The following is an 18,612-nucleotide window of genomic DNA, read 5'->3' on the forward strand; positions in this document are numbered from 1 at the left end:
CTAAGCTAATCTAAAACATCTAATTAAAAGTAATATATTTTGGTACAAATGCATTCCTGTCGTTGCAGAAATACACATTAATACAACTTTCTGGGACATTTCCATAAAATTCTGACATCAACTTGAAGGCAAAAGTAAATAACATTGTATGATGTAACATGAGAAATGGAGCTTTTAATCCACATGCGACATACAGTATCTGGAGGTGTAAAAGTATAGATGGTAGACATGTTGGTTATAATAAGCACTAAAAATCAATTGTTGTAATATACAGAATATTGTCTTTTATTGGGTCTCAGAGGCTTTTATCTTGTCTGCAGAGACTAAACTTGGTTTCATCATCCGCCTCTGCTCTGCTTTCTGCTTCTGCACTTCCTTGAAGACCTGAGAAGAGACGCACATGACACAAGTGTTAAAACAACACCTTCAACATGTAAGTCAGTTTGGAAAGTGTGCACACATCAACCTACAGAACGCTTGAGTAACACTCGCAGTCACAATATGCACTATTATTTCACCAGTGTGGTATGAAAGGCTTGTTAAGGGTTTAAAGGATTTGAATATTAATCCGATACCATTCTTATACCCCAAAATGAAAAAGAAAAACCAAAACTGTACATCATAATACACAGAAAATGTACTTATAGTTAGATTTGAAACCTATCGTTTAACCACAATGTCTGTTGCATTCTGTCACATCTAGTTAACTGTTTGATTTATTTTACGTTAACTTTATTTTGACTTGATTTATGTTAGCTTATTTTTACTCTGACCCTTTCCCATCTTTGTATTGAAACTGTTGCACAATAATTTCCCTCGGGAGAAATAAAGCTTCTTGAATCTTGAATCTTGAAACAGAATAATGAGGGCATTTGTTTGCTACCTTAATACAGAACTCCTTCTTGGCCAGCCAGCGGCGAGTGACCCGCCTGTAGTACTCTGGAGGGAAGGTGTAGGTGATTCCCAGCTGCTCGCACACCTTCTCAAAGGAATCATAGCTAACCACCCTCAGGTTTTTCAAGAGCTTTTTCCTTCGGTCAATGGCCATGAGCATCTTCCTCTTGTTAGACTTGTCCTGGAAGGAATTCACATATAAAAGAATTGGGTTGGACAACAAATGTGATTCAAACAGGCTCAGATGGGGACAACAATTGATGCCCTGTTTATACACTAATTAGCTATGAGAAGACACATTATTACAAATGCAACAGAGAAGCAGGTGAGCACTTACACCTCTATCACCTCGCGGTGACAATTTCAACAACAATGTTTAATCTATCATGTGACGTGGAAATTTCCACCCATGACCGTTCTCGACATGTTCGTATTTAATGTGGGGGAGTCCACAGGATATCCTGTAGAACACCACACACCAGAGGAAGGTAGACAGGAAACGCGGAGAGACGTAATCATACATGAGAGTAAACGTGGTGCAAGTCGATTCACGTATGATTTGATACGTCATCAAAGACAAGCCTTCCTGTTTAACTTGCTGATTCAACGTCTTCACTCACCTTGTGATGTTTTTGCAAGTGCTCCCGATAGTTTCGAATGTGTGCAGTCAAAATCGCCACTGAGGAAAAAGAGATTAAAAGCAGGATTGAATCAACACACAGTTACGCTATATCCTATCTTTTTACGTCAGTGAAAACACCATGAACAAGACTGAAGAATCACGACTTACCACGGACTCCCACTGAGCTGCGGTCGTGCTCGTCCTTCTGAACTTTTGCAATCAGCTGTTCCTTTTTCAGCTTTAGCTTTTCCTTCTGAAAACACAGACACAGATTATTAAACTACCCGTTTGTGACGAGTATCGTAATCATTATCATCTAAAAACTTGTGTGTGTGTGTGTGTGTGTGTGTGTGGGGGGGGTGGGGGGGCTTGGGAACTCACCTGACTCGCCAACTCCAATGACAGAAGTCTTTTGACAACATCATCAGTCCTATTAACAAAAAATAAAATAAATGTAATAAAAATAAATTAATTAATTAATACTAAAATACTACTTAATGCTCATTTAATGTAAGGTACGATTAAATGCATGTATGTTTACGTTTGAGCAAGGGGCACAGCTGCATAATCCATCTTCAGCATTGTTGGGGGAAGATCACTGAGCTGGCTCTCAGGGCCTGCAAGGATAAAAGATGTTAAGATGAAGAGCGACCATTTTCAAATGTTGAAACATGTTGCGCCAAAAACAAAATCTCATACCTGGCTTCTTTTTCTTTGCAACCCGAGCATAATGTCTCACTGGTGGTGGAACAGCAAAGCTGCCTGCAACTGAGAACAGAAAGTAAGTGATTGGAGGAAATGATCAAAACACTACAAGTAAAACAACAAAGACACGAAGGGATCATGGGTTATTTGTGCTCAGAATAGGCCCAACAGGTTGAGCCTGAAGGAAAACATGACCTATGCCAAACACACAACAAACTGACTCTGTGAACGATGAGTGGTTGCCAGTCAAAGCTGACTGTGAACTAGATGGAAACTTCACACAATGCTAAAGTTACTACCTCATTGGGCCAAGACAGTTTCAACAAAAACGCGTTGTGACCTTCACAAAGCTCGAGACTTCAACAAGGAAATCTCATAAAGACGCATAAAAGCTGGAATCTCATCAAATCTAGATAGAAACATGGTCTGAGGATAGGCCTTAACCTTTTCAAACATGCGGTGTTATATCTAAAGACCACCAAATATAGCATCAGTCCTCAATGCGTTTCACATGTTTGAAAAAAAAGTGGTGAATCTGTAATAATGCTGACTGCCATCTGTGTTTGTGGCTATATTATAGCCAAGAAATATAGGCAAGTATATAATCCTATTAAAGTCCACAGAAGCATGTATTCCACGCACACACCCCGTAAGAACCTGAGGCTATCCTAAATTTGGCATCATTGTAAGTAGATACATTAATTTAATTCTGATTAAAGGCAAGATTTGAGTGATCATTTTATCAGCCTTGCATCATGTAGTGCATCATGTGCATGATGATGCAACTCATCCTCGAGTTGAAGATGGGTGTTTGAAGAGCACAACCGAGATAATCTCTATAACGCTGCTTTCCCCCACCCCAGATAAAACACAAATGCGCACATATCAGATGGTGAGAGGAAAGTGGTTTTCAATATCAGCATCATCAAAACACCACATTATGTTATTTCTTCAAAGCCCTGTTGCTTAATCCCCGCAGAAGTCCAGACACATGTACAACTAACATGCAATTGCACTGCAGCTGCTCTGTTGTCTCTGTGCTCTCAGCCAATTATTACAGTTAACATAATGTTTTCTCGGCAGGAAACATTATGCAAAGTTGCAAGTAAACGTATTTGCAGGGCAAGCTGCTTTTTATCTCTTATTTCTTAATTTCTGTCATTACTGTAATGTATTTAGTGACATGTGAGTGATGATTAAATTTGTAATAGGAGTTTAGGGGGGAAGTGATGTGCAAGAAGACGCCAGCTTGTTCCTAGGCCTGTTAATGTAGGTTTGGTCTGTGACTGTTAGCGAGCTGAAAATAGGATGCAACAGTGTGAAAACCAGTTATCAGTGTGAAAACCAGTTATCATGTTCTAGTGAGGGGGAAATGAAAGTATAGCTGCTCTAGATGCTCTTGATATGATCATGATGAAGTCAGATGTTGCATCGGATTGAGTATAGACATACATACACACACTTAGTGAAGTTAAATAAAAAACATTTTGTTGCTAGTAGCAACCATTCCTGGCTCAGTTCTACAGCAGTTTAGCTGATGTTGTCAAATTTGTGATCAAACAAAGATGGACACACATTTTTTACTTACTTAAATTCACTTTACCTTGTTGGAGCAATATGTATTATAGTGTAGCTATATAATAATATAATGTGATGTGTGTCTGTAAAATGTGTGACTTTATGTAATAATCTATATATATATATTTAAATGCACCCACTGGCGTTTTAAAGGGGTACAGAATGAAAGTATTGCTTTTGAGTTAATATTTTACATTTTTTAAACGGGTTTAAAAACGAATGTTAACAGACACGTTCTGTTAACATTGTAGCAGCCAATGGCGAGCGGCATTGCGGGGTTGCCAGGGTTGTCTGTTGTTGCTACAGAAACAAAGAATCACTTTGAGGGGAGAGCTAGCTAGCTAATCGATTACACACCACTCAAAGAAAGACTTCCAGTTGAAGACTGCATAACGTTAAATACTGTTGTACAATTAATTGATTATACAATTATTCATTCATCTTCAACCGCTTGTCCCTGCCGGGGTCGCGGGGGGCTGGAGCCGATCCCAGCTGACATCGGGCGTGAGGCGGGGTACACCCTGGACAGGACGCCAGTCTATCGCAGGGCACATAGAGACGAACAGAGACCGACAACCATTCACACCTACGGGACACGTGCATGTCTTTGGACTGTGGGAGGGAACCGGAGAAAACCCACGCAGACACGGGGAAAACATACAAACTCCACACAGAAAGACCCCAGCCGGGATGCGAACCTGGAAGTATCTCGCTGTGAGGAGACAGTGCTAACCACTACACCACCATGTAATCAGTCGTTATCAATCAGTCCCCAATGCTGGAATTATTTAATGTTGTTGAGACTACGATATTGAGACACTAGATGGCGGCCATATTCAACCTTTAGGACCTTTTCAACAGAATTCCATTGCTTGTCAACAGCCTTGGTCCTTGGTAATTTCCGGTCAGGAGAAGCCATTCACATACACTGCAACAGGAAATAAACTAGGACTGTTTTGGAGTGTTTATGTTTATATCTTTGAAAGGTCTATAATGAAAACGCGTCAGCTCCCTCCAGGTTCTCTTTGTCACTAACACTCACCACAGCTGACTCTCGGTCCTGATAATAAAGCCGAGCTGCATGTCCAGGGCTTCACTGCCAGAGCAGAGCACAGAGCTGAGCCTTCACGCAGAACACCGACTGACGATTTCAGAACAGTTCGCAGAGCCATGTTTGCGAACATGGTGGTCAGGATAGCTCACAAGGTGTCAAATGAACTCCCTAAAAGTGATGAAAATGTGACAAGTTATCACACTCGACCCCTATATGTGGTCCGCCATTTTGACTAGACCAAGCTAGCCGAGGGAGGATCGATGGCGGATATTTTACTAGGCTGTGCTAACAATCCCAGAACACATCGATGGGACAAATTCCTTAATTCCTTAATTTCGGATCTTGGAGTCTTTGCACTACTGATTTTTTTTTAAAAGATAGTTTGCTAAATAACTTAATCCTTCTATTTACTGTATTTGATGATACATTTATTAGAGAAGATCTTTGTGAAGTGGCTTGTTGAGGTTGTGAGTGACAATAGGGTCTTAGGATGAGCAGCCTAAGATGTGTTTATAGTATACCCCAGTGCATAGTAATAAGTTAATAAATAAAAAGAATTACATTTATATTTAATTATTAGTATTTATATTTGAATTTACAATATACAATACAATTTATACTTAAAGGTTGAATATGTAGAATCTTTATTAAAAGCTATATTTAAAAAAGGGTAATACACCCACTGGCGTATTGAAAGGTACAGAAGGAAAGTATTGGTTTACCATAAAAAAATAAATATATATATATTTAGTCTCAGGTAATATTTTACTTTTTTTTTTGACGGGTTTGACAATGACTTTCTGTCACGTTTTGTTTACATTGTACCAGCCAATAATGGCCGGCATTGCTGGTTGCAAGGATTGTCTGTTGTTTGGTGCAGCTACTGTAGGCTGGCACTGGGTGGAATGTCTCAGCGAAGGGGCGTTTTTTTGTCTCATCAGCTCAGTGACTGACGAGCAAAAAGAAGTCAATATAGGCCAAGCATCCACTCGATGGACTGAGATAAAGGAGTTCAACGGCATTAAAACACTCTCCCAAATGGCTACATTTCTCCTTGATCGGTAAGATAACTGTCAGTCAAACTCATCTGCAATACTTGTTTTTATGGTGCGATTTAACAGAGGGGATGGGTTCAAACAGACTCAAACAGACTCTGGTCTCTTGTCTCCTCGCTTGACACACTCGGCAAGGAACACGGCAACCCCATTGGCTGGAATAATCTTTTGTTGCGACTACGATCTTGAGACACTAGATGGAGGTGTTCTGCTCATTCTCCATATTCAACCTTTAATAATGACTTAAATGTATATTTGGACATATAGCTTACTATCACAAATTGCATGGGAGAGGAGCCAAAATGAATAAAAGTACAATATAATGAAAAGTAATATGAAGGGGAGATTTATCAAATCTTCTGGTCTCTTAATCAGCCAATCGACCATTCCCAGCTTATATTCCAATGGGTCACTTTTCACCACAATGGAACACCACAACTAAACAGGAGTATAAAGCAATTTGAGTTACACTGAAATTTTGGAGTAAATAATATTCATAAAATTAGACTATAGGTGCCATTTCACCAGTAAAAATGTCCCATTATACTCATCTTTAGCAAAACAGCACGTGAGGATGGTGCTTATGTTGATATAATCTTTTGGATAAATACTTAAATTGAATTTCACTGTAGTTATGTTTATGATGACCCGCTTCAATGAAAAAGAAAGAAGAAAGATCAGCCAACAGGAAAATCTTTTTTTAATTTATTTATTTACTTTATTAAAAACATTTTTTTAACAACATCCCCTTGGTAAAAAAAATACATACTTTTGACAAAACTCCAAATATAAGCCACAACAACATTATTTCATCAGCATCGATTTCTATTTCAGTAAAAAAAGTCTATTTTCTATAGATGTGATGTATCTACAAAGTTCGGTACAGAAATATGGACATCATAATCATTAAATGTAAAAGTGATTATATCATTAAATCTTGATGCATTTACAGCTTTGTGCTTTGCTGGATCAACTTATCACAAGCGGCTCATTACAAACTCAACCAACATCTTGCAAAGCGGCACCTCTTACAATCAGCAAAGTACTTTTAGTCATGTTGAGTATCATTCAAGGATAATGCTTGGAGAAAAGGAAAGTCATCCCAAAGAATGCTCAGGTCTGCTTCTCTCTCAGGTACACAATCATGGCATGGTCCAAAAAAACATTGCTCACTTGGCATCCCATTAGTTGCCATATTCTGGTAGCACTTTGGACTGAAGGATTCTTCAGTCTCCAAGAGGGGCTGTGTGGACTCAGACCGCAGGTAGACATGGGGGTCTTTAGGTGTAGGGCTGTTGCATGGACCAGAGAAGATCACAGTAGCGTAAGGAACAGAGTCGCTGTTTGAACCAGAGTAACCAGGGATGAAAGGTGAACCACAAATGGACTCTCCCAGGTCACTGGTGTCCTCTTCACTGCTTAACCATGGGTCATTGTTCTCTTTACTGAGTTTCACAGGGAGGTCCAGGAAGCTCAGGTGGGACAGGTACACTGGATTGGGCTCCTCACTGTCCGAGGCAAGACGGGAATCCTGCACAGGGAAAATAAATGAATTCAATTCAATAAATTATTATTATTTAGGGCAATTGGGATAAACGACTTTACATACGAAAACAACAAAAACCCCATTGACAACAAATAATAGCAAACATCAAGGCTGAAGGTGAAACTACTGATGCAAGGGGTGGGATGGATCGTCCAAAATGGAGGTGGCCTTTCTGATCAGGTGTCTGTTGTACAGTACAGAGCGGAGAGACTGAGCTGGGGCACTCCTGTAATCTTAGAGCAGTAGTTCACGGCTATCTGTAGCTTTGACGCACTCCTTACCTTCACATTCCCTAACCATCAGAACAGGGAAAATAATTATTTCAACAAAAGATCTTTAAAACAGAGTCATCACCGTTTTGTCCAGTCTAGTCATCAATGTCTTTAAGTAGTAAATGACAATAAATGACTATATAAGATCAAGCTGGAAACATTACACTGACATGCAAATGCAAATGTGTTAGCAGACAGTTGCTTGTTTACACATCCTGCATGGAGCCACATTATCATCATCATTATCACCTTTTGTTAATATGGAATAATGATTGAACCTCAAGGCGGTTATTGCATGTGTGTGAGTGTTTTATAATGCACAGGTTAATATTCTGCACCTGTGTTGATTCTGATGTCCAGCTCTTGATGCTGCTGTTAGCTGGATCTGGAACAGCTGGCCAAAAATGCCCCTTCAGCCTGCAAAGGAAAGAAAAATGTTTTCAGAATAATAATAATGACATCAAAGCTTCCCAGCTCATGACAGCGTGGCGATGATCTCACCTTTTTTGGTTGGAGAAACAAGTCATGACTATCAAGATAACCAACAATGATAGTCCAACACCAGACACAGTTACAATCGTCACAGCAGCGACGGCATCTGAGAGGAGAGAAACACACATTCATAATGAAATATCTGCTGTGATCTCTCTGTTATGTATCCAGAAAGCCACTGCCAAATACTAACCGAAGGGCTCAATTTCGAAATTAATTGTTGATCCGTTCAGGCTCCCACCAAACGTGCTAACCATCATGAAAGCTTCATACAGAGACCCAGTGTTGAGGTGTTTTAGGACCACTCTCCTCTCTCCCAGGTCAGCATTCACAACTGAAAGAAGAGCCAGGCATCAGATAGCGTCAAGTTCATGAGAAAGTGTTTTAGAACAGTAAAATGAAGGTCTTTAACCTACCGTTAAGTGGCCCCTTCTTATCCCAGTAGAAAACTTTGCAGCTCTGGATAATCCCGTTCCTTTGGTCTAATGGTATTTCACCCCAGGTAAGCTCGATGTGTGACTGCCACGTCTTTTTAATTTGTAGTTTTGGAACCACGGATGGAGCTTTAAAAAAAAATATTGTGATTAATTATTACAACTATAATGAACTATTAAGCTCATGGTTTGAAACCTTAAGGCAAGAATTAAAACATAATTATACTTTCTATCCACAAGAGGGCATTATTCCATCATGTATCCACTGATTCTGATTGATTGCACAATGTGTTACTCATGCCAAACTCTTTTCTCACTTCTTCAAAGTTGAAGCCGCCTGACTTTCATACCCCTGCCCGCTCTTTGTGTCTTTGGTGACTTACCCTTTTGTCTGGAGTAGGCATTAACAGTCTGAGCAAGGCCTATCCCATCCTTAAACCTAGGATACACAGAGATCCCATATGGCTTGTAGGGCTCAAAGCTGCCTATTAATGAGAGTAAGGAGGTAAGAATGTATCAGTGGTCATAAGCGCCTGATAGTGTGTACAGGTAGGTTGTGCACAGGAAAAAGAAGAACTCGTACAAGAGTGACTTTTCGGGATAAGAGATGAACATTAGATCAGGAAAAACAAAAGGTGAGTAAAATAAGAAGGACATTGATCTTGAAACCTGCAATACAAATACTATAAAACATACCTGTTATAACCAGGCGTGTCTGGTTTCCGTCTGTTATTTCAAACTGGGTGAGAGAGAGGTCTGTTTTTAACAGCGGTCTCCATTCCACCACAAAACCAGTGAGACCGGGAAAAACCAGGCTTCTCCAGTGGACCAGTAGGGATACGTCATCATGAGGAATGACTGTGACGTTTGATATCACTGTATAAGCTAGAGACACATAACACATCATGCTCACTGCTGGAAGAATATATGTTTCATATGTTAGCCATTTTCTAAACCAGTTTAAGCAAGTTTAAAGGAATAGTTCAAACTTTTTTGAAGTGTAGCCGTGAGGTACTCTTCCATAGTCAGTACATTACCTACAGCAGATGTCTGTCAGCACGCCCCAGTTTCAAGAAGACAGGTGGACATGCACAAAAGCTTAGCAATGTATCACTGTGGATCAGGGCCAGCAGCTAAATGTATGTTAACCACCTGAAAATGTTTTATATCAGTTTAAGTGTCTGCTATATTCCGAAAAATTGTCATCACTGTACCTTGTCATCAAATAGCTCTGTATAAGTTTATCTCTAGTAAAAGCCAACCGACTCTGATGACTAAAACTGTAATTTTACCTTGCAGTACATAGGAGTTGCTGGTCTACTGTGACTCGATTGAAGTTTTTTGTGTATTAGTTTTGTTAGTTCCTAATCCTTTAAACTCACTAAAGTCACACATTAACACAAACAAACTAACTAATTGAGGCAGCGGCAGACCTGCCACTCCCGTGTTCTGCAAGGTAAAATTACTGTCAAAGGGGTCGCTTTGACAAGAGCATTGAAAGGCTTCAGTTCCTCCCAAGTGAACTTAAACAGGGCTGTTTGATGGCAAGGTAAAGTGGCGAAAATATTCTAAATACACTTAAACTTATATTGAATTTTTTTTAGGTCGCTAAACTACGTTTAGCTGCCGTCACCTTCCACAGTAGTGCATTGCTTTAGTTTTCGTGCCAGGACTCCTGCCTACTTCTCCAAACTGGAGGAAAGCCAACCGTCATCGACTGTAGGCAATACACTGAATATGGATAAGTACCTCATACAACCCCCGTACAAAATCTGAATTATCCCATTTAAGGTTATCAATTTTACCTTTAGGTAGGCAAATCCGAACCTCAGTGGGGGAGGATTTTCCTGCTGCATTTACAGCACTCAGATACACTTTCTTTGCTCTCCTGGGAACCTGGAAAGTGCAGTAATTCCACTTTGTAGAGCACACCTTTCCGTTCTCACCTGGCAGCTTTTTCGCTGAGACAATATACGACACATTTTGGCCGTTGGCATGGAATTGTTTTGATGGCTGAAACAGATAACGTGAACGGGCATTTTAAAATCAGACCTCACACACTCAACCAGAGAACAGACAATACACCAGTTTGTGAAAGGTGTCCAGCAACACGTGAAGTGTGATGTGTGTACCTTCCAAAACAAGTGTAGGTTGAGTTGTTTGTGCATGGGATTCCCCGATACCTTCATCCACGTGTCTAGGCGCCCTGTGGGAGCTGAAAAGAAAGAGGTGGCTGTCAGCTTCCGCACTTCTCTTTAAAAGCTTTGCTATACGAGACAGGTGTATGGATTCCCTGCAAAAGTGTGCGGCAAGACTCAATACATCAATTTAATCTGTGCTATAGAGCAAAGCAATGGGAAATGTAGAACATGGCATTAGCATTTATTGAAAAGACCAGGAAATGGAAGAGGAGGTGATGGATTTGAAATTTGTTAGAGTGACTGATTGTGTCACTCTGAATTGATCTAAACCCTACCACTCTCCAAGGTGACCCCAGACCGGCTGCTGCTCCATTCACTCCAGGGGCTCTGCTGGTATCTGACTCTAATCTGGACAACATACTGAGTCCCATGGAGGAGACGACACTGGTCCACAGATCTGGTCGGTCTAACTCGTCTCACCAGGATCTAACCAAACACATTATGCACATTATGTCCTTCATGCAGGTTATATTATACGGTTGTTTGTAGCTACTGTACCAAAAGTTTTCAGTTTATACTAAAGCTGGAATGAATTTTACTAACTGGTTGTTCAGTCCATTGGGTGCTGTCAGCAGTCTTGAGACGGATTTCCAGGTTTAGACGGTAGTCACGCATCCAGGCCTGCTGCTGTGATAAGGTCCAGCTGAGCTTTAGGCAGCCAAACCTTTTATGCACCGCTTGAACGTTCAGAATCGTTGGTTGGTCAAACTTAGCTGAAACAAAATGGTCAACAAAGCAAAAGCTCTGATGTATTTTCTTTTCTTTTTTTTTTATCACAAGTCTTTAAGGTTTTCTAATCTGGTATAAGTTGTTTCCAGAATCCTTGGAGACTGTTTTTTTTATCCAACCATCTGGATAAAAAATGTTTCATCTGCACCACACACACTCACGCACGCACGCACGCACGCACGCACGCACGCACGCACACACACACACACACACACACTAACCCATTTTTCAAGTTGAGTGGTGGCTGGATTTTATATAAATCATTTCTTTAATTTTTCAGCATGAAGCAAAATTAAGAAACTATTGCTTTTACATGATATTTATTTATTTATTTATATTCTCATTTAAAATACAGAGTATCGGCAATTTCCAGGATAGGAAAAATATATGCTTTTCATCCATCCTTTATAGGCAGAGGGATTAGTATCCTGGAAATACCTTCAAGACAGCAGTGAGTGCTGTTTAACAACCTTCTGGATTGAATATTAATTTTTTTAAATAAATGATTTCTTGGTGTTTGTTGATGGAAGTACAAGAGAAAAAAGGAGGTTGGATAATGAATAGGAACTAAAAGAGTAATGCTCCAATTTAGCATTCTACACAGTGTCGAGCACAATGTTGTATCTATCTATCTATCTATCTATCTATCTATCTATCTATCTATCTATCTATCTATCTATCTATCTATCTATCTATCTATCTATCTATCTATCTATCTATCTATCTATCTATCTATCTATCTATCTATCTATCTATCTATCTATCTATCTATCTATCCATCCATCCATCCATCCACCCATTCATCCATCCATCCATCTAATATTTTTTTTTTTTATCTAATATCAGATAATGGCAACTACATGACATTGATGAAGGTAACTGCTCGCCCATAATAGAAAACAAACAAACAAACAATAAAAAACATTCAATTGATGCATATGTTCTATATTTCCCACCTGCACTGATGGGTTCCAAAATAATAGGTACTGAGGTTGCTTCTCCAAGTTCATTCACCGCCTTCACATATATTCCCATTTCTGAGAAGAGGACAAAGCCAGAGCGAGGGATGGTATGACGGTGGACTCCTGGTCGAGGCTCGTAAGTGTGGTTCTCGTTTGAATCCCTGAAATGAGGAAATTGTAATGTGGGAAACGCAGTTGTGCAAACCTGCCAACATATGTTGTAAATGACACTCTAAACATTCCTGACACCCAAATGATGTTTGCTTGCTGGTAACCGCTTCATTGTATTCCTGGAAGATGGCATTTACAAGCAGAATATTACCATATCTCGGTTTGGAGGGTGTACTTTGTGTGCAGGTGGGTCTCCTGCTGCCCGGGGTCCCAGCTACAGGTCAAGGTGTTAGGGGTGGTGAGGTTCGTCTGACAGCTGAGGTTTTGTGGTGCTTCTGGTGGATCTATAGATGTAAAAGAAGGTGAAGAGGGTTTTTTCTATGGACCAGGATCTATGCATCATATGGGAATCAAGTTGGAATGAGTATCTATATTGCACTGGGATGTATTTGTATTATTTTTGTTACTAGTAGGCTAGCAGTGTTTATACTACAGATGGAACGAAGCTTAAAGCTAAATTTATTACAAAGTATTTTTCTTTTTGTATGAGATGAATGTTTTTTAAAACATGGTCCCTGAGGAATAAATGTAATAATAATGAAAAAGTAAATATCTGCTGATTTTCCAGAGATTTTTGTTATGTTCTCGATTAAAATTAGTCCTTTTGGGGAGGAAGTTTAGAAGTAGTCCAAATTAAAAAGTCCAGCTTCTTTTGAAGTGCTGCATTAATCCTTCAATACAATCTTTTCCGCATTTGGTGTAAACCTTTAAAACATGTATCCATCTACAGATCCATTAAAATGTGTCAGATCTCTTTGATGGGTGGACAAAAAAGATTCTTAAAGTTAATTAAAGTGTTCAGTGTTGAAGTTTTACTTTCTCTTTTTTATAATGTCAACGCAACACATTAAAAGTTCCTCTCGCTAAACACAACTTAATTGATCAAAAATTCACTTTTGTTTTTCTGCCTTTCACTGCTGGAACAGGAACAACCATGGTAATTAGATTATTAATAAACATTCACAAAAAAAGAAGTTTGAATTTTTCTCACATCCGGCTCTGATCTCCACTCCTCCTACGACTTGAACAGGAGAGGCCAGGACACAGCAGGTGAGGAACTCCCTGGTGTGATTGAAGCTCGGTATAACAACCTCGGAAACCCTGCTACTCTCGTTGGCTACGGGTCTGCCGGGGAGAAAGCGATCGCCAAGCCGCCACTCTATATGAACAGCTTCTCCAGTGACCAGAGGGCAGCCATCTCTGATGACACAGGTGGCTGTGACAGGTGACCCCAAAGGCACCACTGAGGTGGACGTCTGGACCTTTGCACACGGCTGTATGTCGTCCTCTTCAAATGAGAAAATGAATTTAGATGTTGACGAGAATGTTAATCGTGCCCAGCTTTATATATTTAGTCTGGACAGAGCAATTGTATTCGTTAGGTATTTCCATTTAGATTTACTCTTTCATTCTGAGAACGACACTTACCATTTCTCGCACTATTCACAAATGCCACCAGCATGACAATCACTGACAACCATGAGAATACCATGATGATGAAACCTGGCAGGCGACAGAAATGAAATGCATTTTTCTTAAATTGCAAACTTTCATGCCCTATCAAAACTATATTTGAATTGCTGCTGCATTATGCGAGAGAGGTATTGAGAGTGACAACGTCCGTCCTCTCAAGACACGTGGTGTTGAAAGTGGTGTTTGAGTGTTTGGTATGGCAGGGTGATGTGAGCAAGGATGTGATCTCCATAATGCATAATACTTTGATATGAACGGACAGAGAATCCATCCACTGCTTCTCTACACAATATAGGAGAGAGACCTGCTGTGCCAGTGCTGCCTGTGTAAGGTGTTTGCAGAAGCCGTACACGTGAAAAATCAACATTCATGACAGCTTGGGTCCACATTTATGTAAAAATGATTACACAAAGGATGTGACATTCAAGCTGTTATAAACTCAGAGCAGACAGGAAGGTTGTAATTGCTAGTAACCAGCCTTGTTGGGCACATGCTGCTAAGATGATTGGTCATTTATAATGAACAGAAGATGGGAGCTTGTAAACTAAACAGATGAAATTGTTCAGCATATTGCACTTCTGATATAAAGTCAACAACCTTCTTCTTAAATTGGAGAATCAGTTGGTGCCTCAAATTAAAAGTGCAGGTATTGAGTTGAAATTCATTTTGAGGACTGTGTTTTTGAAATACTCACCATTACACAAGCGTGAAATGTTAAAATTGAGCTGAACTCTGGTCGCTCACAAAGCAACAACAACGAGGCGGAGACATGCCTTCACAGCATTTCTGTCTGTGTGGGAGGAAAGACAAAGATGTTATTCATCTGGAGTAATGGCTAAAACAATTTGTTTTATTGACTTATACGACTGTGTTGGTTGATTGACAGCAAGCTGACAACAATTTCCCCCCTAATAAAAGAAAAACACGTTAATCGTCATATGCCAAACACCATCTCACACATTAAAAAAAGTAATTCTCAGTGGTATACTTATATTCACCGTAAAACAGCCGTTAATGTGACACGCACTTGTGTTTTTTAGACATTTCACAATATATTTCACATAGGGCTAGAGTAAACACTAAATTGTTTCTGATTCCTGCTTCTCATTTGGGAAGATTTCTTGCCTGAGGTACTTTTAAATCCAAAACATTTGAATTGCTAAACAAAACAAGCAATTTGAAATCACTTTGGGCTCTAACAGGTGTTTTTTTCGGTCATTTACTGACATTATCATGGACCTCAACCCTGTGAATGGTTAAGGTGGGACCGGTCCCAGCCTGGTCAGATGCGTACATAACCTGATGAAGCCTCTTGGATGAGAGGTGAAACGTCTTCCTAGACAAATAATCAGTCCAGTTGCTTTTGACTGAAATTGCTTTGAGGATGGACCTTAACAGTTCATAAAAGATAATCATCAAATTACTCCTTTACGAAAATAATCTTGGGTGGCGGATAATTAACAGCATAGGTGGTAAAATGTGTCATTTCCGACATTTTAATTGCTGTTTGATGTATACAATTTATTATTATCTATGAACTCCTTTCACTACAGTGGATCAAACCAATAATTCAAACAGATAACAATACTCAAATGTTACTAAGAGCTCAGCAGGGAGGAAAGCTCTCAATGTAATCTGACAGTGTGGCAGATGCCCCTTATTGATTTCTCCACCAGAGATACATCTCTCACGGACATGTTCACACACACATTACACGCACAGTAACTGAGACCACAGCACTGAGAAACTTCCTGTCCGACTGATTCTGCTGAGAAATCTCAAGTCAATTTTTCCTCAGGACAAAACATTGTTGGCAACATCGATATGTTTGTTGTCAACAGACATTTTAGAGTTTGATTCAACTTATTCTTTAAAGGCCAAAGGAACTCACTGTTCTCATTTGTTTTTAGTTTCTATTAATCCCACTTCCCAGTATTTCTGGTCTGGATCAACTCTTGACAAAAATGTTACGTCTGACAAGGTAGACGAGGAGGTATTACTTTAATCATTTTTTAACTCAAACCAAACTCAAACTCACAGTCAGATCACTGCCTTCAGTCCCCAATAACACTATTTTCTAAAGTCTGCATTAAAGCAATGGAGAGAAATGGAATTTCTCCCTGTTTCTTATCAGCAGTGTGCATAAAGGCCTCTATTTTCACTGCTTTCCTCTTCAGCATTTCTGCTTACTACTAATAGGTAATTGCCTGCAGGCCTGACAAAAGGCAATTGAGATTAAGAGACACGGAGAGAGAGGGAAGGAAGGGCTATTAAATTTGGAGGGTATTTTGTCAACAAGCACAATTTGATACCTGGGTATGAAATAAAACTGGCTATTTTAGGTGTGCTGGCCAGTTATGTACCTAATGTATTGATGGAAATATGTTATCTGGATGGATTTTAGTGTCTCAGTGAGTCATGTCACTATGTGTAAGATGTACATTTTGCTATAACCACCATATGTTTCCTTTCCTGTTACTGTTGGGGGTTACAAAACGCCCACTTTCAGGATTTGGCAATATCCTTGACACAGAGTGCGATGACAAACTTACCACTATTTCCTCTTTTTGTTCTTATTCTCACACTAAGAATTGTGCTTACGCTGATTTAAAACACATTAAATACACAGTATACCAATATATTATATAATATAAAATAATATTATATATATATTTATAGATAAGATATGCAGACACTTGAATGAATGAATGAATCATAGAATATTTTTTTTAAGCTCAGACACTGACCTTTTGTGTCAGCAGTTATAAACCCCCTTAAAGCTTAAAAGGAGGAAAACAATCAGTTTCACATCCCTTTTTTCAACTTTATGTTTATTTAACAATTTTTAACACAAACATTCATTCCAGGTGTTTATTTTAAATCCAGTTATCTCATCATCCTGTCCATCTCCTCACATTGAGTTGCATTTTACCTTATAACCTTGTCCATCATCTTATCCCCACAACCCCATCCTTTTACCCTATGGGCCTATGTCTTTTTAAAGAAACATCAGGAACCAAGAGTCCCTCTTTGACTACCCACGCATTCATTACCATATGTTTCAGCCGTTTCAATACGGGTCATGTTATAGGTGTTAGAACATTCACTCTGCCTGCAAGTACAAGTTAATTAGAGAGAAGTAAAGAAAAAAAGGAAAGAAAGAAGATTAGGCCAACATATTTCCACCGACCTGCATGAGACAAACTAGGAAGTTAGTAAAACCGAATCAGTTCTCTCTAGCCATATAAACAGAGGACAATCGGACAATCATAACAGTAGTCTATATGACACCCCCCCGCTGACCAATGACAGTGATAGTGTAGGAGAACACTGCGTCCGTCCGTATTATGCTTAAGATCCAACAAAAAAAGTACTGTAAGGCAGAGTGTCTTTATAATAGGTTATGTGACCCCACTTTAGTATCGACCGTAATGAACTTTACGGATGACCAGAACATAAATGTTTTCCATAGCTTGACCTGCTTACTTTACTTTCACAGTGACTCTGTTGCCTTTTAAAAGAACACCATCAAATACATCAAAATAAACCTAAAAACCACTTTATGTTTTCATCCTAAAACTCTTTAATATGTTTTGCTAGTTCTAGGAATTAAACTTTAAGTATCTTGACTTTTGAAGGATTATCTTATCTTAGAATTCCTCTTCAAATATTGGAAGATCCTCTATGTCTGTAGTATTTCATGTTTGTAAAAAGTGTTCTGGCATTATTAGACAGGAAAGTACAACGGATGATATATGGCACAAGTGAAATACAGAGTAGCCAAAAAAAAAATTCAGATTAAGCAAGTGTTTTAAATGAAAGTTAAGTAAATTAAGTTGAGCAGTCTGTAAGTTGGATCAGGATTCAACTCTCCAACCTGAACCTGTGTCATTCAGAAACAAGTTTCCCTTTTCAATCTGGCACAAGTATCAAAATGAAAGGAGCAGCAAATTGCTTGATGTGAAGATAAAGGAGAGCCATCAGAGAGGCTTGCCACTCACCACACAGCAGCTGCAGCACACCCAGAAAGACGAGAGGCTCTCATCAGCCCTGATAGCATGAGATGAAACAGTGTGGCTCAAAGCAGCTCAGATTGAAGGACATACGTGTGTGTTAGCCAAGCAGCAGCACCAGCAGCAGCAGCAACAACATCCTTGTTTTGAATTTGTGAAACTTCACTATTTTCCAGGAAGAAACACATGACTGATGGGGCCCAGTGATGGGAAGAAAAGCGGGGTGTGTAGTCAGTGTTTTTATCGAAAAGATAGAGTTGAACAGTTCAACTAAAAATAATAAAAATCAATTTCTCAACGACGGAGAAGAGAAGACCTGTTTTTTGAAACAATGTTAAACAAAACATAAATCATAAAAGAGTATTTTTATAGAACTTGTTCGGAGGAGGACTTTAAATGTCAAATCCTGAA

At 39.4% G+C, this 18,612-nt stretch overlaps 2 protein-coding genes across 2 annotated transcripts; both read right to left on the minus strand.

Annotated features, from left to right (window-relative positions):
- Positions 1–59: 59 nt before the first annotated feature.
- Positions 60–5,071, minus strand: mrps15 (mitochondrial ribosomal protein S15). The gene is made up of 8 exons (XM_083919052.1): positions 4,842–5,071; positions 2,216–2,284; positions 2,058–2,133; positions 1,898–1,946; positions 1,685–1,769; positions 1,515–1,573; positions 884–1,075; positions 60–384 (listed from the first exon to the last, which is right to left on the minus strand). Exons 1-8 carry the CDS (start codon positions 4,981–4,983, stop codon positions 286–288), a joined length of 771 nt encoding a protein of 256 aa, XP_083775178.1. The 5' UTR covers positions 4,984–5,071; the 3' UTR covers positions 60–285.
- A 1,549-nt stretch (positions 5,072–6,620) lies between these two features.
- On the minus strand, positions 6,621–18,314 carry csf3r (colony stimulating factor 3 receptor). Its single transcript, XM_083918285.1, has 17 exons — positions 18,190–18,314; positions 14,883–14,978; positions 14,144–14,218; positions 13,707–14,003; positions 12,867–12,999; positions 12,539–12,705; positions 11,397–11,566; positions 11,129–11,279; positions 10,785–10,867; positions 10,458–10,665; positions 9,349–9,537; positions 9,036–9,137; positions 8,635–8,781; positions 8,412–8,552; positions 8,228–8,324; positions 8,065–8,143; positions 6,621–7,439 (listed from the first exon to the last, which is right to left on the minus strand). Exons 3-17 carry the CDS (start codon positions 14,205–14,207, stop codon positions 6,957–6,959), a joined length of 2,511 nt encoding a protein of 836 aa, XP_083774411.1. The 5' UTR covers positions 14,208–14,218; positions 14,883–14,978; positions 18,190–18,314; the 3' UTR covers positions 6,621–6,956.
- Between the last annotated feature and the right edge of the window lie 298 nt (positions 18,315–18,612).

This window comes from Echiichthys vipera, assembly GCF_963691815.1.
Source record: "Echiichthys vipera genome assembly, chromosome: 8".
In the NCBI taxonomy this organism is placed as follows: domain Eukaryota; kingdom Metazoa; phylum Chordata; class Actinopteri; order Perciformes; family Trachinidae; genus Echiichthys; species Echiichthys vipera.